Source organism: Oxyura jamaicensis, chromosome Z (assembly GCF_011077185.1).
Source record: "Oxyura jamaicensis isolate SHBP4307 breed ruddy duck chromosome Z, BPBGC_Ojam_1.0, whole genome shotgun sequence".
NCBI classification, from domain to species: Eukaryota; Metazoa; Chordata; class Aves; order Anseriformes; family Anatidae; genus Oxyura; species Oxyura jamaicensis.
Window position 1 is genome coordinate 350,969 of NC_048926.1, and position 24,203 is coordinate 375,171.

Sequence of the window (24,203 nt, forward strand, 5' to 3'; positions counted from 1 at the left end):
CCTCACCTGCACGGCACTGAGGCCCTTAGCCATCCCCACTCCTTGTGGAGCAAGCGGAGAAACACAAATTTCACAGCACTCTTCCTTTGAGGTATTTTAAGCACCTAGCTGCAGGCAGCATGAATTTTGTTCTAGAGATGCCTATTAGAGTCCAGATAGCAGTCCCTGAAGTAGGTCCCCAACCTTGGACAAGTGCAATATAAAATATAGTAATTGCTGGGCACAATATTAGCTCTGTTTGCACTGGAAGGCAAGGCAACCTTTAAAGGTGTACAACACTTCCCATGGCACTTGTCTACTGACACCTGCGTGCAACTGAGTTGCATCGATTCTGCCCTCTCTAAAGACGTTTGGAAAGAAATACTGCTGATAACAGCTTTCACCTTCCTGTTTTAAAAAAATCTCTAAGCCCTCAATATGCAACTAATATAATGAAGAATAGCACATAAGAAAAGACTAATTGTTAACGGCTTACTTTGCACCACTGAAAGCAGTGGTGCACTCAGCAACTGCTGCGGGAGCGGCAGGGAGAGCCCCGTGAGGCTCACCGGGCATGTGAATGCACCCATAGGGGTGGGTGCAGGGGCAGACGGACCCCGGGACCAAGTGCTTGCCTGCTCCTCTCATCCCGTCTTGGATTAGAGCACTGGCTCCGATGTACTTCACCAGCCAGGTGAAAACAGAGGCAGATCAACAGTTACAGACACGTACTTAGGAACAGGATCTGTCCCATTTTTATCTGCTTATTCTTTGCATTTTTCAGACAGACTTGGCTCAACAATTGCAAGAAGCAACTAGACCCCTTCTCCAAATCAAAAGTACCACTCTACTCAGGTCTCAAAAAAGTATCAGAGGGGGGCTAGTTAAAGACGACAAATGTACGTGCTGAACAACACCACATTGAGGACAAGCTGGCGAATGGCCTCAAGAATTGGCAAGAAGCACCACGCTAAAAGGAAAGTTAGGATTTCCCTCTCTCTCAGCAGACTGGATTAGCTACATCCTTAATTTAGCATTAGATACTGTTTTAGTAACACAGCTGAACACCAGCAAATTTTCACCGGGAGAGCGACACTAATTCACCAGGAGACTGATCACTACTTCACTCTGCAACCTCATTGACATGTTTCCTCTTATGTCAAACACAAATAAGCAATCCCCGGTATGATTAATTAAAGAGATTTGACGCAGCTCTGCTAGTGGGATAGAAATGAAGATGGTACAAGGTTTTAAGCTTGAGTAATAGTAGCAATTTATTGCATGGATTGCTATCTTCCTTTGCAAAACTTTGCCCTCTTGTAATTGTATTTAAATTCACAGAAGGTCTCTCTGGTAAGAAGAGGTTACTAGCAAGCACTTACACTGAAAGTACAAAAAATGGCGAGCAGAACAAAACAGCTCAGAGAAGCTTGCACCCCCTCTATGCAGGAAACAACTGTCAAAAGCCATTGTGCTAGGTCATAATAAGGCATTAAAGTATATTGTTAAACAATTCTGTGTAAGAGTTAAGACTTTCCTAACCTGCACCAGCACTGCAGTCATGCAATTGTCAATTGCTGATTGCTAATTTTATTGAAGGGTTCTAGTAATTTGCCCTGCCTTCCCCCATACAGCTGTACACAGCAGAGTTGGCTCTGCTCTAGGTGATGAGAATTACACCTGATCCAGCACAGAACTCACCACTGACATATCTGAAGCCCGCTGTCTCCATGATGGGCAGAGGCCTCACATGGAAGCATTTTCATTAAACCAATGCAATAACCCTTTACCCACCAGCATGCAGGGTATCAACAGCAGTGTGAGGTTTTGAATGGCCAAGGACCATGGGCAGAATAAGGCAGGGAAGAGGATGCTCCGAGCCTCTGGAGAGGCATCAGCAGAGGAGCAGCAGTCCCAGCTCCTTGACTCCATTGCATCCCACATCCCTAACATGAATTTTTTAGCCACTTCCCACAGAATCTGTATGAAAGCCACCATGTGCATTGTGTATGTTCACCCAACCCTGCTCTCGCTTTCTAGAAAGGACATCTTGCCAAAGACCATCTCAGCTAGACTGTAGGCACTTAACCGCCAGATTGTCATACAGCATCAGCCTGAGCAGGACCCGTGTCTTTAGGTGCCCACACATCCAAGTCTTCTGGGCACTCTGCAGAGTTTCGGCCCCTTGTGTCAGCTGAGCTGTGTTTATTCAAAGTTGCTCTTTTAGGTTTAGACACCCCAATCCCAGCTGGTATCTTAGGAGCATAATTAGATTCTCTGTTCTTTCACAACAAAATTTATTCTCAAATTATTTTTAAGGAAGGTAGGAAGGGAAAGAAAAGCTGACTTGTGAAATGCAGACCAGCAGAGTCAAGAGTTGCCATTTCTGTTTGGCAGCTATGTATAATTCAATACTACAATATTTTGCCAGGGAGCTTTGCATTTTTTCATCACAACAAGGACGCCTTTGTCAGATCTCTAACACAGTTGTCCACTATATGGGATTTTTGAAGATACAAATATGCACTCAGACCCCAAATTAAAAACAATGTAAGTACTTGTTACATGCCATGGTATACATACATGCTTAGCAGTAGTCTATTACATATGAAATACCACGGTAGCCAAAAGAGTTTGCAACTATGATTCCAAACAAAAATGTTCACAGTTGGGCACAAGCTCATATTTTAGTTAATATTTTATAACAACTTGTAATGGAATACATCCTGCTTGCCCAAAAACACTTCTGTCTAAAACAGAAGATATTTGAAAGGTCATAAACACTTGGTAGCAGTAGGACTGCAGACGCCCGCATGAATGTTTTCACTCAAGATAAATAAGGCTGGAGCAGCTGCTGCGTACAGCCCCAGGCTCATGCCCTATATCAATCAAATACACACAAACTTGTTTAACTGGAAGACTCCAGATTTTTTTTCTTCTCTAACGACCATAAGACATGGCAGCTTTTCCCCTCAGCTTCACAGAACAAACACTTCAGGCACATCCTTCCTTAGCATCAGAGATCCCCAAACTTCTGTGGATAGCTCAGAAACGGCACCACACCGAAGAACATTTTATACCTAGACAAACTAAAGCAGGACTTTCAGCGAGACGCTTTCATTGCCCACACTTCCTATGGCAACTTGCCTGGCCAATCACTTCTACCCACAACACTTCTGGGCTTACTCGAAATATGAGAAAACACCACAAAGAAGCTTTATGTTTCAATTAATTCTTCATTTTTGAAATGTTTTGCACTAAAGAATGCAAGTTCTGTTTGGACTGAGTGTCTCCGTGACTGCCACGCTTCATGGCAGGCTAAATTGATTTCACATGGTAACTAAAGCTAAGAGCATGTAGGAACAAATTTCTTAATTCTCTTCTGGAAACACTGAAGTACATCTTTGGCATGTGAATTGCTATGACAGTGAGGATCAAAGAAGTGACTTTGGGGGTATATCCTTTAGGAAAAGGAGAAGCACAGCGGAGGCACAGGATGAAGACACAGGGCACACCTCTGCGAGTTGCACAGGTCTGTAAATCTCTGACACTTCTGAACCAGGTCTGACCTACTACAGCTACTTATATAATTGGTTACGGCGGTTCTCCGTGAACAGCTATTGTTGGATAATAGGAAATGGAAAATCAGTCATACATTTGTAGTACGAGATAGAATTCTTGATGTATTGCATACATGAAATTCAAATGAAAAAAAAATAATCAGCGGAGATTCTGCATTCCAAATTTTCCTGCTGAAACATTCTCAGGCTAGCAGGGAAGATACTATGCACTACTTACCAAAACTGCTAGCTAACTGAAACAGAAATGAAACCTGTATTTCTTCAGGAAGAGATTTTTTAACATTTATTTTTAATGAATGCTTAGCAATATTCTGGGCATAAATATGAATAATAGTGAATTTCTACGCATACTAGTGACTGAAGAGCTAAAAAAAGGTTCCACTGGAATAGCTTTGAGACTAACAGTTTTTTTATAAGAAAGCTGCAGAGTCATCATATGGCCTCTCTGCAGTGAGCAGCTGTCTTTCTGTACTACATTTCACTGAAAGAAAGCGCAGGAGAATGAGAACACGCAAGCCGTGAAGACCAAAATCTCTTCTAGTGAATCTGTTTTCACAGCTGGAGATAGAGTACTTACTATTCTATATACAGCATCACTGAGCTTAGGAACTCAAGTGGGCAGTGTTAAATTGCACAGTAAAGCAATTTAAGCAAATGACTAATCTAAACCCTTGAATTTCATTCCTGTTTTGGTCTTTTAAAAATGGCTTAAAACCACCAAACTTCAGTGTTTGTCCATTATAACAACAACAAAAAAAAGCAGCAGATGAATTTTGACATCTTAAAGCAAATACAAATGACAGTACAGTCACTGAGTTGTGCCAAGCTACTTGTATAGTAGTTTGATCAGGACTTGTGGCATACCATAAACAGGACCTGTTTGTAATTTGCAGAAGATCAAAGGCAAGAAAAAAAAAAAACTAAGTTTTTGTTGTTTGTTCTTTTTCTAACCTCTAAGTCTTTATTGTCATCAGAATTAAAAAATTTCTAGTCTTAGTTCCTATAGCATTATGGGGCACACTTTTAAGTCACACAGAGATATGCATGTGTACATTAGCCTTAGAAGTTACCCAAGTATTTGCTTTTAAAAGCAAAGCGCATGAAGAATTCTTCATGCAGCAGGGTCTCAGACAACTAAGTTAACTCAAACACTTGATTTTCCATTTGAATGTTCTGATTTTTAAAAACCTTTTTAACTGATGTAACACTGAATTGAGTAATGTGTGACATTAGAATCTCAAAATATTACACTGGATGCAATCACAACTGAGAGCAAGTTGCATTAGAAAGAGAGATGATTTGTAGCTTGTTCCAGAGAAACGCAGAACATTCTAGCACTAACAACGGAAGCCCTTCAGTTGCTTCAAGTTCCGAAGCCTTTGTACGGCAATTCTGTATTTTACCAGCATAGCATACTCAGCATCATACTTACTGTGGTGCTGGCTGGTGTAGGACCAGGGGTGCCACGACCATCTTTACCAACAACCTGATTTTGTTCTTCAGGATTACGGGTGACAAGGATTCTGAAGTGCTGTTGCCTCGTATTTTGATCTGGTCTGATTTTAAACAAACATCCCTGCCCTTGAGGAATCCTCTCTACTGAATTGCTTCTAGATATTTCTGACCCGTTCCTTCCATTTCCATGCAGTTCTGAATTCAATCCATCATCTGTGGGGCTAATTTCTTCCGGTCGTGGCTGGACAGGGTAGGAGGTACTCCTTTCTAGCCGTATGCGAGGATACCTGACCAACCTGTCCCCTTTTGTTCCAGTAAAACCAAAGTTATATTCGCCACCGGTACCACTCGCCTGCGGCTGTTGTAACTGGAGAACAAAGAACTTTTTCCCTGAATTTGCTGACATATCTGGCACATGTTGCAAAGACCAACGCCGGGGCTCAGGGGTGGGGGCGTTATTTTGAGCCTCAGATCCAAAGGGTAACAGAGTAACCTGAGGCACATCTACACTGGAAGCACGATGTTGAATCCTCACACCGCTTAGGTTTAAACCTGAAGCTGCTTCACTTGTCTCACCCTCTTGGGCCGTAGACGGAGCATCTTCGCTCTGGTTATTGGAGGGAACAGTACAGAATAGCCTCTGATTACAGCAAAGAGTTCCATTAAGCTGTCGCCCTAACTCTTCTGTCAGCCTGGGTGGAGAATTTTCAGGAGTCACCTCTGGACTGCCCCGAGAGGAAGAATGGTTTTCAACAGGGGATGCATAACGCTCCCTGAAGTCTGGGAACTTACGGGGAAGTGTCTCCTCGGGAGATTCCAGGGTTGCACTCTCATCCACACAGTCATTCGCAGCTTTGCGCTGAAGAGAGATCTGCATCGACGAGCTTCTCATCGGACGCACGTCAATACTGTTCAGCAGCTGGGGAATAAACATGGACGTACTCCTTTTTAAGGAGCCCACTTCTTGAAAATCGCTGCCCCCACCATAATCTGCTCCGTGTCGGGAGAAAGCATGAGGACTGTTTCTTCTTGGCAAAGTGTGGAATGCCATGAAAAAGTCATCTTCTCTTTCCCGGTCGAGGATCTCTGATTCAGGGGCTGTGTTGCTTCGCCCAGAGCCAAAATGAAACCGCAGCCGATGGGCCATGGTTTTACAGAAAGAAGAAAAGGAGAGGGAGAACAGCAACAATTCAGGCACTGCCAGAAGTTAAAAACCAAAGACATAAACTCCGAGAAAAAGCGTCCCATCTGCCAAACTGTTAGCACTGCAGCACTGATAGCGACAGATAGCAGAAATAGCCCAAGTGGCAAGCAGCATTCCAGGCATGATTGGGTAAGAGCAATCAGCGCTCCTACACACTGTGACATAGGGTAGGATGGTGGGAGTCACGTGGCCTGGTTCCCCCTCTCCAATCTAAGCTAGTGGGGGTTTTGTTTTTTGGTTTTTTGTTGTTGTTGTTGTTGTTTTTTAATGCCAGCGAGAGCCTGAAACAGCACCTTCACAGCTGCTCCTTTTCCATCAGAGAGGAGCGGCCCCAGCGGGAGAGCTCTCACAGCTGACTAAGGCAGCAAACACACTCGGCACTGCTATAAATCTAAACCACATCGTATTCATACAGCACATTTGTATAAGGCACACAAAAAGTTAACTATAACAGAAACACTTGGATTTAATATTAAAAGCAAGTCAACTCTACATGCAAGTAAGAAAAATTATTTCAAGCTTAACATTTTGGTGCACGTTACAGCATTCAGCTATCATGGCAGAACACGAATAAATATAGCACGGTTATGCTTTCAATTTTAACTGTGCTCATAACATGATTAAGTAACAAACTTCTTGCCTTTAAAAAGCCATGGCTTTTGCATTGTCCCTGTGAACGTCATATAGCCTATACTAGCCTGCTCAGTCCCTTTTAATAATTAAAAATCCACAACAAACAAAGCAACCCTACGTATCCAAAGACTTCTCACACATTAAAAACAGCAGAAGTGTGCAAAGTGACAGAAAATAAAGTTTCTTTTTAGTTTTACCAGGCAGTAAAGACGAGTGAAAACCGGAGGCGGGTGTTGCATGTCGTTTTGTACTGATTTGTCTTAAACACCGTACAGAAACACTGCCCATTGCTGGCCAGCCTCCAGTGAGAAAGTTTGCAATATTACCACGAGTGTGACTGCCAGCATGGAATACAGTTACGCTCTCTGAGAGCCAAAAGACCTCAGAGGAACAACAGACAGACAGGATACACCAAAACGCAAAACAAACACCCTACATGCAGAAAATCAGTGATCCGAGGATACTCACATTTGATGCACACAGCACAGCACTTGTTAGCACGTACTAGAAAAGAAAGTGTTTAGCAGAAAGCCCATCTACGGAAAGAGACAGTGTAGCTTCAATTAAATACACGGACATCTGCTCCCTGGGAGAACTCAAAAGCTTTACAGTTTTGTCAACAGCTCTGAAAATTTGTAGGTGGCAGGTCACCACTCTCTCTAGACATTTAAACCTCTGTATGCCAGCAGCTTGCTTTCAAAAGACAGAAAATGACCAATCACGAGAGAAATGGAAGCTTAGAATGATTTAACTGCCAAGAGACAGCACAATCCCCTATTGTTGTAACTGGACTACAAGCCAACAAGAAGAAAAACATCAATAGCTTCTACACAGCAACAGCTCTGTCGAATTGCCTTGTACAAGCACAGGTGTTGACATTATTTTTTCTTATTTTTCAGGTAAAACATTATGCAAGGACAGTGTCTCTTCACACTGAAGATGAAGCTTGCATCATATGTTCTTTGTTTTGACTGGGGAAAATAAAGGAAAGGACATACTGCAAAGACAAAATGCTTTGATAATTTAGGAACATGAAGAAAGAGTTCTTATGGGGTAAAAACCATGCAAGTATTCACAATGAATATTTCACATGAAAGCCAAAATAATCTGTTCAATCCCTCTCATTCTGTAAATATAAGATGGAAAATTGCTACTCTAAAAATCCCCCTGTACTTGCTTTCCTTTGCCAACAGTTCAGAACACCTGAAAGGTGTTGTGGTTGACAGTTGGCTGAATATGAGCCAGCAGTGTGCTCAGGCGGCCAAGAAGGCCAGCAGCATCCTGGCTTGCATTAGAAACAGTGTGGCCAGCAGGTCCAGGGAAGTGATTGTCCCCTTGTACTCGGCTCTGGTGAGGCCGCACCTCGAGTACTGTGTTCAGTTTTGGGCCCCTCGCTACAAGAAGGACGTGGAGGTGCTCGAGCGAGTCCAGAGAAAGGCAACGAAGCTGGTGAGGGGCCTGGAGAACAAGGCTTATGAGGAGCGGCTGAGGGAGCTGGGACTGTTCAGCCTGGAGAAGAGGAGGCTCAGGGGCGACCTTATTGCACTCTACAGGTACCTGAAGGGAGGCTGTAGCGAGGTGGCGGTTGGTCTATTCTCCCATGTGCCTGGTGACAGGACGAGGGGGAATGGGCTAAAGTTGCACCAGGGGAAGTTTAGGCTGGGTATTAGGAAGAACTTCTTTACTGAACGGGTTGTTAGTCACTGGAACAGGCTGCCCAGGGAAGTGGTTGAGTCCCCATCCCTGGAGGTCTTTAAAAGACGTTTAGATGTAGAGCTTAGGGATATGGTTTAGTGGAGGACTTGTTAGTGTTAGGTCAGAGGTTGGACTCGGTGATCTTGGAGGTCTCTTCCAACCTAGACTATTCTGTGATTCTGTGAAAGCAATGGCTCCTAAACCCAGGGTTACAGCCTAAGGGAAGGCTGTCTACAGAAGCAGGATCACAGAAAGAACAGCCAGAAAATGGTTGAAGGATAAAATAGTACTGAAAGTACCAGTATAAGGCCAGTACCACATATAAGAAACTTGGAAATCCTAAGCAACGTGGATCTGAAATGAGTATAGCAGAAGTGTTATTCCTCAGATGTCACTGTGCAGCCACACTGGAATTTTTTCTCAAGTGTCACCCCTTTCCTGTCACACATGGACATCCCCGCACATGCCACTGCCCTCTGCAGGCTAGAACGAAGCCTCTTCCACGAGTTTCAGGTTTGCCCTCCACGCCAACACAAACTTATTCCAACCATCCTCCAAGGCACACGCAAGCCACGCAGGAATGTCAGCGCAGTCCTGAGCCCAGGCTTACATACCCTGCGCGCAGTTACGGTTACAGGATTGCTGCTTCAGTGTTGTTTGCATCCGCTGGCAACACAGGACCTTAAAGCCAGGAAGAACTGACCGATGATCTCCTTTAACTTCAAAAGGCATAGGACAGTTTTGATAGTGCAGATGTTCATTATGATTATCATTGCCAACAAATACACTCAGTCAGCCCAGCCTACATACATGCTGTCACAGATTGATTATTACATTTTGTCAATTTACTTCACCCTAAGGGAAGACTCACAAAATAGTATTGTTTCACTGAGTCCTTTCACCGAGTCCCCAGAATATTTTATTTTTCTTCGCTCTATATTTAATAGGAATACTGGGAAATAGAATACATTTTGGGAGATTGATATTTCCATATTATGTTTGTTTAGAGTAAAAAGACCTTTACAACACTAATCCTATTCTTCATATGGCAAGCAATTGTAGTAGATTGTACTGCTCCCAACCAAGAAATGTAGTATCTCATAAACAAAAACAATTGTGCTACAATTTTCAGAAGACAAAGCTAACAAAAAGAACAAGCAACAAGATTTGAGGAGACTTCTCTAGAACAACTATTGCATCAGCAAAATGAAGTTCAATGAAGTTCAAGGCTAAAAACCATGACACCTGAGAGCCTAAATATACATCAGGTGTCATCAGGGACAGGACTGAACACAAAATTCAGAGCATTCATTATTTTACCAATTCCTAATACCTTCATGCACCCGCTTCTTGAGTCTTAAGTGGAGCTCTGGTTACCACATCCCAAAAAAGGATTAAGAAGTATTAAAAGTTACAGGAAATAGACACTAAAATGATCAGAGGATGGAGCAGCTGCTTTGTAAGTGACTAAAAGGGCTGGGACTGCTTATCAGTTTACATCAGAGAAGCCTACGGAAGAATCCGATGTGGCTTCCACTGTCAGAATACTGGGTTAAGAGGGTCCATTTTGGTCTGAGCCAGTAGAGTACTTCTGCGTTTAATGTTCCATTCGTCCATAAAATAGACACTTTTTATGCTTTAACCTGTATTGCCCAGCACACTAACGTACAGAAATACACCATTAAGATGTGCTACGTTCTTGCCATTCATGTTACACAGCCTGTGATCAGCAAAACAATTACGGAGCACTCACCAATCTGTTTTCATCGAACACTTCAAACAGGAGACGGTGATTGGTTGGGTTTACCTATGAGAAAATTCAAATAGCACTTTAGGTTCATTCGCTTGATAACAACAGTATATGGGTACTAGTTCATACAACGATTAAACCAAGGCAAACAGAACAGGACTAACAGGTCTTAGAGAATTTTTTAGTTTTACCTATACTGGAGCACTCAAACAATTTGTTTCTAAACCCTATGGAAATTAGACCTAGCCTACCAGGGAACATTCGAGGCTCTTCTTTACTGCGCTCAGTGCAGGACAGGTACCATGTCTCTGTCTGCAGACAGCTCTGAAGAGGAGAAGCCGAGCTGCTCGCAGGCTGACAGCAGTCTGGAGGTGTCCCAGGGCAGCATCCCAGCGGCTTCCCCCTCAGGTAAGCCTCGGACTGTGACACAGGCTGGGACCTTGGCAGCGAGCACAGCAGCACACCTCGCCTCGTCCATGAACGGCCCGGCCAAAGGGGTGAGCTCGTGGCTTGGGCACAGGCTAGGCTGCACAGAACACCAGGGCTCGCAGAATTCGGGGTTCCACATCTGCAGAGCTCAACCAAAATGTAAGGAGCATAAGCTTTGCTGCATTTCTTTCAGAACTTCACCATCTCTGTTTCAGTCTGTCCACTTGTCACCGTTTCTAGCCCGTTTATCACACATTGTGGAAAACCCAACAGAAGTCAGAAAACCTACTTTGTGTTCAGCAAACTTAGCTCTAACACTTGAAAACAGCAATTGGGTCTGCAAGAAATGATTCATTTGGAAGTAAATTTAAGCAGAAAGACTACTAACACTTAAAAAAAAAAAGAAAAAAAAGACAGCTCTGGGAGGTAGACAAAGCAGCCACTATTAAACAAGAAAAAAAAAGTTCGGTAGTAGTTGGTCCACTTGGTAGATTTTCAGAAAAACTTGTAAGCCAGGTTAGCATGTCAACTTGTTTAATCACACAAATTTACATAAAATAGTCCACCACCGATTGATAATTCTGTAGGGGTGGTGAGGAAATTCCCAGTTTTGTAAAGATCAGAGAACTGTGGCACATAAAAAAGGTATGCACTAATTTAAATATTCACATTGGTGTTTAGGGCTTTCAAGGTATTTTAACAGAGCTTCCGCGAAGTACACGTGTATTTTAAGCCAGACAAATGGCTGTTAGTTTGGGTATTCTCTTTTCCTGGAAAAACTACATGATGAAAAAGACTATCTTGAGAAGTATCAGTCAAAATTAGAAACACAAGTAAGTTTTCTAATCCTGGGTAAATGTACTTCTCTTTAAAGCACCTGAATTTGTTCCTTGCAGTCTATCTTACAGCACAGCATGTTTTTGAGACCAGTATTTGTAGGGATGGGCTTACAGAGGTGCAGTCACTCATTTCAGAGTCATCCAGCAGGGAATGAAATCTGGGTGAGCCTGAAACGTCTTCAAGTACATAGAAAGTATAAAACTTCCTTCATCTCCCCTTCCCTGGGCAGTTGCCATAACGGTCACCTCTATGTAACTTGTCCTCTATGCTGTGGGCAAAAGCAGTTGAACCCTGCCATAAAACGCTCTCTGATTAGGGTAGCAACTTTGTGGTAAAATGCCAGTATTGAAGCCCAGCTGCACTGCTGTGGGCAGCTGGTGTGGTGACCTCTGCAACAAGGGGGTGCAGCTACCAAGGGCCACTGGGATGAAGATGGGAAATCTCAAGGCAGTCAAAATGAACTTCATGTCAAGACAGTTCCTATTGACTCTGCACAGCTTAGAGAAGCAAGTCTGAGTCCATATTTCACACTCATGAATATATTATAAAAATCAAAACATTAGATAAAGTCAATTTTTAGAGATTTAAGTATTTATTAACCAGTTACAAAATCTAAAAAGCCACTCGGTACATGTTTAAAAGTAAAAATTCCATCCAAACATCAAAAAATGTGTATTACAAATAATATTGGTGGGAACCATTTAAATGATCTTATTAGCAAGACAGTCAAGCGCTAAGGCTATAAACAAAGTTTGATAGGATACCCATTTCTCACAATCTACAATGACAACATCTGTTCTCAAGCAGCTGTTTAAGATTAGATGTTAAACCACTGAAATTTTACCTAACCTCCTTTTGTGAAAGCTACAGCTGCAGTAAAATTAAGTCATTCTTCCTCAGAAAAATACTTTCAGCAAGTAAATAAAGTTATCATCCGTCTCATTTATGTTGGCTCTGATAATAACAATTTTAATCCCTCCTTTTTCATTTTCAAATATTATTTTTTTCTGATGAAAAGTCACTACTAATTGAAACTGTATCACACCGTTTTTGGTGAAACTTACACTCATTTTAAGAAAGAGCTAAGAAGATAAAAGTTAACTACAAGAAAAAAGTATATTTTGATTTATTTTGGCAAGTAATATGAAGGTCAAGATAAATTACTTTTTCAGTATTGCTTCTCTACGTTTGTATTTCATTATTTTTTTGCCATGATAGCTTAAATTTCATACAGTTCCCTGAAATATTTCCAATTATTTGCCACCACGCTAACATTTTAAGACCACAGCAAACATCAGGACAAGCATTCTTTTTAAGAGAACATATAAACAACAACAAGCTTCTTCCCAACCTTATAAAACACCATGTTTTATAATCATACACGTTATAATGGTTGCAAGTAAAGGGAAACTTACTCTAAAATAAAATTCTTCATTCCATTTTGGATTCAGTGTCTGTAAAAGAAATTAACACACTAAGACCTCTTTATGTTTGCACTTTTGCAATCATTGAAATGTGCATGCAAATCACAATTTTCTAGAAAAACACAAGGAGAGAAAAAACCATGTCATAACAAAATAACACAAAAATATTGCTGTCAAATGATTTAGAGCTTCTCTGCTGAGTAAACCACACGTGGGATGATATTTGAGTCAGATGATCTGAAAATAGATATTAAGCGTAAATGCTATTCTGTGAGTAAAAGGGAAATCACTGGAAATCTACAGAAACAAAACCTTAAGATATTTCATTCTCCACATTTATTTACACCAAGACAAAAAAAATATTTTTTAAACACAAGGTCAACATGAGTATTGAAAAGATAAGGACAGTCAGATAGATTAAAAAGAAAGAACAAAAGGAAAGGTTATGTCCTTTGAATAGATACCATACTCTTCCTAATCTCCTTCAAGACTGAAGGATTACAGTTTCAATTTAATCATTTGAATAAATCATTCAGAATAAAACATGTTTAATCTGCGACCTGAAGGGAGCTCAAGCATGAAATCATAAATTGAAGATTAAAAAACTAGACCTACGAACATTAACAATTTGTGCACTTCAGATTTGGATAAACTGAAAATCTAGTACGGTATGTCCAACGGTTTTGTTTTCTTGCCAAACCATTCCCTCATTCTCTCACACAGCAGAGATTTACCAGAAGAGCTGATGGTAGGAGTAGGCTCCCCACCCACCAAAATTTTATTAGAGCAGAAGGACAATCTTGGGTGTTTATCTCGAACTGTTTGATACAGACGCAATATATCTATCATGTCCAGGACACAGTAGCTCAGGCACTTCCCTGCAGTAAGGAAATGCCAGCCAGTGTGCAGCTCAGCATGCGCTCGGGTGCCACACAATGCTGACACTCGTGCAGCCCCTTCCCCTTTAAGCGTGGGCTGAATCTCAACCTGACGCAGGTATATACATATTGTACAATTAATAATTGAACACCAAGACTTAAAAACCTTGTTCCAGAAAATTTAAGAAATATAGGAAGAGAAAATGAAATAATTCCACAAAAAGAAAGACGTAATAAAAATCTTCAACCTCTAAACCTTTATAAATGGTTATGCAGGTGGTTAACATTTGTACTCATGTTAGATGTTTATCCTGAACAACTTTTTGATTCAGGGCAGGAAAGTGTTTTACAAAAGAAAAGACCAGTGATCACAGCAGTGGGGCAGGGGGCTGAGAGACACCTTCAGCTTTTTATTTTTCTTTTTTTTGTGCTATAAGGGCAAAGATGTATTAACTCAAACCATGAAGCAATACAGGAAAATGTTCTGTTTCAAATATTTGTATTCATTTACTGTGGCTGTTCTTGGCAACGGAGCCCTTGCATGTAATTTAGCAACTAAATTTGAGGGCACTACTACCGATCAATAATGCAATGATTTTGCATACCACTTGACCACAATTAGAAATTTCAGGAAACATGTGATGTATTAGGAAGCACAAGTTTTAGTAAATGAACTGGTGACTGTTAGAAATTTCCTCCACCTTTACAAATACAACGATTGATAGGTCAAGTCAGAAAGCACAAACACTAGAATCACAGCAAAGGAGAAAAACGCTTGTAAAGAAAGTCTCCAGAAATAAATGGATGAATAACCACTTTAGAAAGGATATTAGCAGGGAAACGACAACAAGAAGACTCACCAGCAAAAAGAGCTACATCCTAAAAAGGGCAAGTATTGGGGAGATAAAGAACTGCCAAGAGTCAAGCTGAGTTAGATCTTCCACAGGATATTAGAACAAACATGAAGAAAGTTCTTCAACCATATAAATAAAAAGAGAACAAGGAAAGAAAGAAGAGATGCTACTAAGCAATGAAGCTCTCAGAGGAGACCAAACACTTTTAGATGTAGGAAACTGTGCATTTAACACTACGGTAAAGGAAGAATAGCTAACAGGGATCAGTAGGAAGACACTAGTGTCACAACTGAAGTAGAATTGAAGTCTTCAAAGCTCAACACAGTCAAATCGAAGAAACTGAAGAGTCTTCATCTGGACTTCTGAAAGGATTGACATGTGAAATCACGCTGAGTAGTAGCAAAAAAATTGAAAAGGTCATACCAAGCAGCTTACAAATGGCAAAGAGTTCTTTTACTACAGAAAGAGAGCAAAAGAGCACTTCTAGCGAGTCATTCAGAACAAAGCTCCAAAAGGAAACACAAGCCTTTCATCAAATGCTAGAGTTGGACAAACAAGATGTGTGGAGGGAGATAAACCAAAACAAACAGCCTCAGAAATTCAACATCGCTACATCATGACAGATGCATCCAAAACTTTTCTCTGATAACTTTGTTTCTGCAGAGTTAGGAAACAGTGTAGATTTAATCCTGCTTGGCTGTAACTGAGCACTTCAGGAGGCTAGGCCCAGCCGTACAGCAGGATGCCTATCATTTAACTGCTCTGGTAATTTAAAAGGAGAATAAAAAGGGGAAACTGCAGTCCCCTATGCCTTCTTATAAGCACTGCTGCAAGCCAGCGCACACAGAAATTTACCTGTTTGAGTGAGGAAGACAACAAAGAGTAGAAAAGGAACAGGTGAAGGGTTAGATGCCATCACATTAAAAGCTGCAGACTAGGAGGAGATAATCTGCAGTGTCTTTCGGAATCACTCCTGAGAGTGACTTTGCTCAATAGTTTTCCCTTAATGAACGTACCTCAAAATGAAGAAGACATACACATTTGCTATTCATGAAATAAACACAGAAGTTGCATAGGAAGAAAACTGCTCTGAGGGCAGACAAGATGAAATTCAACAATTCAGTAATGAAATGACTGACGAGAAGTTTCCAAAGGATGAGTTAACATTTTAATTTAGTAACTTTAACAAGTAACAATAGTAACTAGTTAGTTAATAGTTACTATTGTAACAATAGTTACAATAGTAACTTTAACAAGTTACTATTACGGAAGTGGCTGAGGGAGTCCAGACTTTGACAGTTACAAGAAACAGTGAAAGAAGGCAGATGCAATCCCAAGAGTACATCATCTCACCCTCAGTCCTCTGCACAGAAATCCAACAGCAGACAAACATTGTCCTTTTTCTCATCCTTCCTAGGACAGCACAAGGATCCATGAGTTTACCATCTTCCCTCACAGAAACAACACAATGCTTTCACAACTTTACTATGGCTTTTATTTATGGTAGCCTTCTCAGAAGCTCTTACTCCCCTACCTGTCACACACATCCAAAGATGGTAATTATCATTTCAGCAATAACATTACAATCGTATTTCCAAGCCAATGCTCTCATTTCAACTGCTTGTAACTTTTTGCACTACACTTCTATAGCCACCGCTTTTCAGACATGTGGGAGCCAAATGCCACCTCTTTAGTACTCATGCTTTTACACTAGCAACACCCTTCCAAATACAGGCAATGTTATCCTAGTAAGAAAAAAAACAGACAAAAGGCAATCTGCTTTGACTGTAAAACCCCAAGAAAAACTGCACTGCTACTGGAAGAAATTAAAAATTTAATAAAGCTCTGGATGTGATCACCATCTTTTCCTAAGAAACAAGGGGAAGAAGTCTTATCCATGCCACACTTCCTCACCTCCCCCCCACCCCCACTGCACAGGCTTGCTACAAAGCATCTCTCTCCCAAGCCAAAGGGCCCTTGCACCTCCATGACCTGTCTCACATCCCCTCTGCCATCACAGCTGTCCCGCGCTTCATCCAAAGTCACAAAATAGCTGAAGTCAGAAGGACCTCTGGAGGTCATCCAGACCACTGTGACTCACACCGCCTCATGTCCAAAGTCTTTCCTTCCATTCAAGTGAAAGGTGAAAGATCAGAATCTTTCTCCCACCTACAGGCATTTGCCACTTAACAGAAACTGCCACGCTATTTTAGGAGAACAAACAAGTGCTACAAGGGCTGGACTTGCCTGTGACAGGAAGAAAACCATTATTTTTCAGGAATGCTGAAGTATCCATTTTCAAGCAAGCCCCTGAAAGCTAATGCACAGTGCTGTCAGTAGGGTGTAACTGTTCACATGCCTCCGACTTCCATCAAGCTCTCTCCCGATGAAACGAGTGGCCTGTTCCATAACCGAACAGCCCTGCGGCCATACTACTGGTCAAAAACTGCAGAGGTCAAAACCAATAATTTATTTACATTAAGAGAAGAAGCCTTCGCCTACACTCATTTTATTCTTTTCATCTAACCTTTGCACTGTAAGGAAGATTTTTCAGCACACAGATACCAATGTAATGGTTTCTTACGAATACCAACGTTTCATAACTAAACAAAGTCAATCCCACACTTCAGCGAGAACGTGACACTTGATCTTATAGCACAATTAAAATAGCCAGGTATTATACAGTCTGAAAGCGACCTATCTAGCCTACGTGTTTTCCACTGATATGACTCCAGGAACAGGAGTCAGTCCAGTGCAAGCGTGTCCCACGAAAGGGCATGACAGCAAGCACGTCTTCTACAAAAATGAGGTAAGAGAATCGTAAGAAAACCTCCCACATACTTATATAGAAATGGCAATAAATCCTGAACCTATTTAAGGAAACAAAAAATGTCAGAGTCCATGTTGTTACTATACCAGCTAACTTGGTACTGCTTTTCAGAAAAAATAACGTTTTTCTCACAAATTTTAGCGTATAAAGCTTTACACAGAATTAAGCTAGACAGGCTAGAAAGAAGGTATTTTACAGAGATGCACATTTTTACATGTAAAAATGGTATTATGAAACAACAACAGATCATACAAACTGAACATGCATGCCTTTGTTTTCTCATTCTGGTTGGAAGGAAGAACATGTTATTAGGTTTCTACACATGTATGTAACGAGTTAAGTGTTGTATTACATCATAGAAGCAGGTTCCAGAGTTCTTAGTGTCTCCAAAACAACGGAACAAAAAAGCATATACATACCTTTTTAATAGTTTTTGTCTGCACCAGGGCAAGTTCTCTGTTCTCATCTGCTACATACAAGGAAAGTTTCACGTAGGGGTCACTGCAAAAGAAGATGTCACATTTAATGGGAATTCTACAGCCAAATGCAACTTCAATATAAGTTTGTCATTTAATTGGATAACAATAACAGCTAAGTATTTTAGAGGGAGTGTTTTCACTGAAACCAATTTACTGTAATAAGCTACCGAAACACTTAAAAGATGTGTTTGAATATGCTCAATTACATACTGACCACGGCATTAACTTGCAGCTTTCTCCCATTGCTGTGGACAAACATCACTTGCATACAAGTTCTGCCCACCAGCACTAGCAAATGATTCAGCCTCCCTTCAAATTCATTTCTAAACATGATGAAACATAGTGACCATCAAATTTGCAGCCATGGGGTATTCTAAGCTTTGCAGAGTACCAAGCAGAACCACCACTACAGCTAATCTCCATTGGAGTTTACTTAGGGAAGGGTCTTGTCTATAGCACTGTAACCAGCTAGCACAGATGAGTCTGGCTTCAGATTTTCTCCCCTCCCCCTGCCCACCGCTTCCTCTTTCCAGAAGGAGGAGGAAGTAGACGTGTGTATTCCAGAGACCATACAGCTCTGTATGTCAGATGTCTTTCACACACAGGCTATGGCACTAAAGGAGGTCACTGCTTTTATCAAGCTGCTCATCCCTGTCACTGTCCTGCAGGTTTGCTGTCCTCCAAATCTGTGTTTCCTAATTTCTCTCAGCAGGGAGACAGTAGCTGCCAGTACAGGGTAGTAGCACTACTACCGTGGAGCAGTAACCTCTTGCACTGGTACAGCCTCCTAGCACCTTCTCTTCCTGCAAGGAAGAGCATTCTAGAAGAAGGGGGAGTTCAAGGATGCAATCTAAAGTTTTTGAAGAAAGGACAGACAGCAGACATGGAGATTATCAACTAATTCATTCCGACTTGCAGAGACTCTTTCAAACATCTCTGATACTTTGTAAAATTGAAAAACAATTTTTTTGTCAGTATTGCTAAAGAATAATCAGCATTTCAGTGTTCATTATACTAGGAGTTCAACTTACTTGGAAAATAACACTGCAGAGTGAAAATAACATACGAATAAACAAGATGTCGCGTTGGATTACCGTATCTGTTGATACACATAAATGCACCTACTTAAACTGCAATTAAATTCATCATTAAGCGCCAAGGTTTGAGAGGAAACAAAGCAACACGGTGATTAAAAAGAAATGCTACCACCACTCTGAATTGCTTAATGTACCATGCCACCTATATTTATGGAAAAAATACCCTATTACAAGAAGCAGTAGAAACCAGACATTCATCGAAGCAAATCATATGCTTTCCAGCTTTGATAGATCAGGGTTAACACCATTTCTTCAAGATACCCTACTTCTACTACTTGAAACCCTGCAACACCCATCGGGTTTACACGTTTCAGACTGTGCTGTCACTGAGCTGGAGAAAGGGGAGAGCACAGGAAGGGGAGCGGTGCAAGAGAAATGTCACAGGCATTCACAATTCCCAAGCTCATTCTGATTTGAGTACACAGTAATAAAACTGTAGGAGTAAACCCATTCCCTTTACAGGGAATTCATCATGAAAAACCATGAGGAAATACTCATTCAGATCTCAATGTTATTCATCTTTTTGAATGTTCTTCTCAAGGTGAGCATCAACATTATTGCCTAAAGACACAAGCTTGCTGTAACTGTACGGTGCAAATACAAATGTTTCCATAACTAAATATTAGAACCAACACTAAGATCAACATCTGAAAAGTAAAAATGCAAATAAACTCTATTAGGATACCATGCACCAATATCCATGAAAAATGAGCAATGGTGAAGGAGGCAACAGTGTTTTTTTGGCAATACTTTTTTTTTAAACAAGGGAAAAACTGGTTTCTTACAAAATTGAGTAAGAAAACTTAGCCTTTCCTGAACAAACTATTGACCCCTCTGCCTGCTAGAAAACAGCCAACGAACTGAACACGTTTCCACTCCTGAACGCGAGGTGGGCATTTATCTGAACACTTAGAAGGTCTTTAGGACTATTTACTTAACGTGCAATCACTTGGCTAAAAAAAGCACGTAGTCTGACAGATGCCGAGGCGCTGTGAGCCTGCCCAGCAGCGCACCTTGCTCTGCCCCAGCCCCTTGTTCTGGCCCTTGCGCTGCCTGTCTTCAATGGAGAACACCTCTGCGTGGAGCTATGCATGGGTATAGGTGAGAGGAAGAATTCGAGTCAAAAGCAACTGTCAGGGGGAAAGGAGGTCACTTCTCAGCCCAGCCAGTACTGTGGCTCGGTCCAGCGGAGGCATGCTAGTAGCTGCTGCTTCAGGAAGGACAGGACGCACAGCACAGGTGGGAACGAGCATCAAGAGGAAGGGCAGAGGAGTTTCTTCCCTTTTCCTTTTCCTTTCCCTTACCTTTTCTAAAGTCATCTTTATGTTTTCTAAAGTCTACCATCTGACCGACTGTCAAATTAAACATCGCAAACAAATAGAAAGCAGCACTTGGTAGGGACATCTCTAAGCCACGTGAAATGCAGTGCCACCTTGGTTTTGGTCTTTAAGCTTTTTTTTTTCTTTTTAATAACAATAAAAATCAAGAAATATTTCTGGGCAGAGGATACCAGGGATACTTAAAGGTCTCCATAATGAAAACACATGAGGCCATGGTGCTATCTGCAAAAAGTAACTGCTGGCAAAATCTATGCAAGTACTTGAGTCATGAAAACACAACCATTACGGATTCATCACTAGAACACCTGCTCTCAGATATTGAGCGAGATGAAAAGCAAACTAAACCAAAAACTTTTATAAGCCAAAAAAAACAAAGACCAAAACAAACCACCAAACAAAGGCCAGAGCAAAGCACCCGTTATGTCTAAGTGGTCTTCCTAGGCTCCCAGGAAGAAGGACGGACACAAATTCCACTGAAACAGAATGCCCCGAAACCCAACATGGTGTTCACATCTCTGTCCCAGCTAAAAACTCTGCTTTGTTTTACGATTTCAGGTTATCCATTCAGTTCTGGTTGGTAGAGATCCTGGATACACCTGGACAGGGCACTTACTTAGACAAGAACGCGAATCACACCGATGCTGCAAACCCTTCACGTTGGTTACTTCCACGTCATTAAATCAGCAGTGCATCATTCCAGTCCTGCTCTGAGCTGAGTAGTTTTTCCCTGTGACTTTTCACCAGGCCCACTTTTCATGCCAACAGGCAGCATGGACACAAAGCAACCCATGTGGGCCTTCTGAGGCAGCTACCATGACCAGGAATAAGCCAACTCAAGTGGTCAAGCACACACAATAAGAGCTTGTCATATATTGTTTCCCACACACTTGTAATTCCCCACAGTGATCTGCTAATGCTTTTAGGCAACAGGACTCACAACAAAAAGTTCTGAAACACACTTTTGTGCACACAGAAGCTCGCACGTTCAGGCACTCAATGCAACAGAGGCTCAAGCGAACAAGGTGCACTGCTCACTCCGCAGGGTGCCGCTCCCTCGAGCTCCCACGGCACTACAGCTGTTCGAGCAGCCCACGTTCCAGGACCCAAAACAGGGGTCAGTCCCTTTGCTGAAGCACAGGGCTGCTATCCAGGGGCACCAATGCAGAGAGATGCAGGCTGGATATACGGGGACACTACTTCCCAGAGAGGACTCGAGCAGTGTCACGGGGGCTCAGTGCAGCTGTAAAGCCGGCATCTTTGGAGGTCTTGACTAGAGAAAGACCTGAGCAACCTGGTGTGATCCCAGAGCTGACCCTGCTCTGGAGACAAGGTTGGGCCAGAGACCTTCTAAGGTTCCCTCCGGTCTTACAGTTATACCCAAATAAAAGCATCAGCACTCGCTGAGCCCAGTCAGTTTTTTAAAAACACATGCACACAGTTCCTGCTTGTTCCCTTCCACCAACGTTTAAAGAGCTCTGTACCCTGCCTATTTCAGCCAGAGCTGAAATTAGCAAAGCCCCTGCCCCAGCTGTAAAATTCCAAATCATATTGCACACTGCTCGTTAATTTAGATTGCCTACACAGAAAATAGTTAAAAAACTTAAATATTCAATATTTAAAAGGGTACAGGTACTCAATGGACTGGCTATGTTTTTAAAAAATGAATAAATTGGACCAAAACATTATTGAATAGTCTGAGTAATTATACTGCAACTTATTCCTTAATCCAGCAGATTCAACCCCTTTCTTCTCGTTCCAGTGTTGGTGCCACTCCCCAGTTTCCAAACACTTTATTACATTTGGCTCCTCAGCAGCGCGTGTTTCAGCAAGCCAACCGTGCGGCATTGTGAGCATTCTTCGACAAATTTCTCAAGTAACACGGCAGAGTTTCCAACAGTCATAAATATAATTAGGCAATTCTTTACATCGCAGTTACATAAACTCTTGTTGACTAGAATATATCTGACTAATATTAAACTTCTGGTGTTTGGAAGTCTATAAATAAATTACAAAGTCAAGCTTTTAAGAAACTTGTTACTTAGAGTCTGGCTCAGATTGCAACAAACAAATAAGCAGACTAATTTTTAACTGCCTGTAATTCAGAAGACCCAGATGAAACACATGGGTTTCACATCCACAAACTAAAAGCCTCATTTGTCTGAAATGCCTGTAGAATTAGAGCTCTGTTATCAGAGCAAGAACATTCACACAGCCCTATAGGATTCAACGTTAATCTTACCCAAAGGGTTACAGAAAACTAGAGAAGACCTGCCAGGAAACCTGTGCTTGTATAACATTCAAATAAAATCCATCAAAAGTAATTTATATTATAATCTGCCTTTTCATTGTGAATCACTCAATTCCATCTTGAAAAATTAAATTCCAGGGAAAAAACGCACAATATTTTAAACATTTGACAAACACACTACTTTTCTATTCTTGTGGCCAAGAAAGGTGCTTATTATTCAACAACATGTCTTGTTAAATTTCTAATAACTCTGCATTTGTTATGTAACAAAACCCTTACTAGTGAGCACTTACTGTATTCAGTTACAGTGGGAAAGGAGGAAGCCATTCATTCCACTACCTTCAAACGTTCCGCAGGGTTTGCTGCATAATAATGTTAAATGTAGTCCCTGCCAATAATTTGTGATTTGCATCTCTCTTCCTGGCATTAGAATCTGTTCAACCAGGAAAAGTCAGAAGTGACTCAAATCGTTAATGTTCATTAGGAAGCCCTCCACTTAGAAAAACAAACAAAAACCCTAAAAAAACCACCACACAACAACACACACCCCAAGCTTCTGTTGCATAATTAATCCATTCCATAATTAAACCTCAGATTTGTCTTTTCTACAATAATCTGTACTCATGAACCAGCAGCTTCTGGTACTCAGTAAGGAAACACTGATATGCCCGCATGCATGGGCTGCGTCCAGCCCCAACCTCGCTCTCCGCTCTCTCCCCCCCGGGAGCATCGCTGGGTAGCAGCTCCGACCTGGGTGCACAGGTGGCGAGCACAGCACCCTCCCTCCTGCAGGGCCTCCCAGCGGGGTGACCGACGCACCCAGGAGCACAGCTCGCTCCTGCGGCAGTGTGGGCTCAGCTGCTCGGCCCAGGCGAGCTTCGAGCGGGTGCAGGGTGCTCGCCCAGCGCACCAGGCTGTGAACAGCAGCAAGGCTGGGCATCGCAGGGTGTCCAGCTGCCACCAGCATGGGGAACAACTGCCGTAGGACAGAGGACGGACGGCTGTGGTCAGCAGCCCCTTCAGTGGGATCTCCCACCACAAGCCGCATGCCGACAGCCCTAGAGAAAAAAGGCAGGCCTGTCCCACCTCCTCGCCATGGCCAACACCTCACCTGGCACACAGCTTTTGAGCCCCAGTGCAGGGACCATGGCTGTGGGATCAGCTCCTCTGTCCACCCAGCTGCCGCTTATCCCACAGCCACCTGGCAGCACCCGGTGTCCAACAAACACAGGGACATGGAAAAGATACTGACTAGACCAATAGTGGCTCAGTAGCAAGGGTGCCTGCCCAAGATTTTGTAACTCACCCTGAGTCTGCTTCACCTCACTTCTTGCATGCCTTTTAGCAACCTCTTTTCCCCGCACTTCTCAGCGCTGGTGGCCCTTGGTGACAAAGACAAGCCTGGAACCAGATGGAATTCAGCAGGGTGTCAAGCAAAACCAAACCAACTGTTAGCATCAGTAAAATGCAGTCTGCTGCTCCTTATC

At 42.1% G+C, this 24,203-nt stretch overlaps 1 protein-coding gene and 1 long non-coding RNA gene across 12 annotated transcripts in view; one reads left to right on the forward strand and one right to left on the reverse strand.

Annotated features, from left to right (window-relative positions):
- NEDD4L (NEDD4 like E3 ubiquitin protein ligase) overlaps positions 1–24,203 on the reverse strand; it is a 113,228-nt gene that overhangs the window by 59,890 nt on the left and 29,135 nt on the right. For 4 of the 10 annotated variants that reach the window (XM_035310103.1, XM_035310102.1, XM_035310101.1 and 1 more), the window contains exons 2-4: positions 17,972–18,053; positions 12,982–13,020; positions 10,301–10,354 (exon numbers count right to left, since the gene is read on the reverse strand). Coding sequence is in view for 6 of the 10 variants with exons in the window: in XM_035310094.1 (XP_035165985.1) it covers positions 4,993–6,212; positions 7,050–7,140 (1,311 nt within the window). In the remaining 4 variants the exon portion in view is untranslated. Of the gene's footprint in view, positions 1–4,992; positions 6,213–7,049; positions 8,058–9,161; positions 9,267–10,300; positions 10,355–12,981; positions 13,021–17,971; positions 18,054–24,203 lie in introns of those variants that run through there. The other 6 variants (XM_035310099.1, XM_035310098.1, XM_035310097.1 and 3 more) reach the window with 3 other exon arrangements.
- On the forward strand, positions 3,212–7,863 carry LOC118156228. 2 transcript variants are annotated; one of them, XR_004746198.1, is made up of 2 exons: positions 3,212–3,511; positions 7,752–7,863. It is a non-coding gene; the product is annotated as an uncharacterized LOC118156228 (long non-coding RNA). The 2 variants fall into 2 exon arrangements; XR_004746199.1 differs by lacking the exon at positions 3,212–3,511 and adding an exon at positions 6,168–6,348.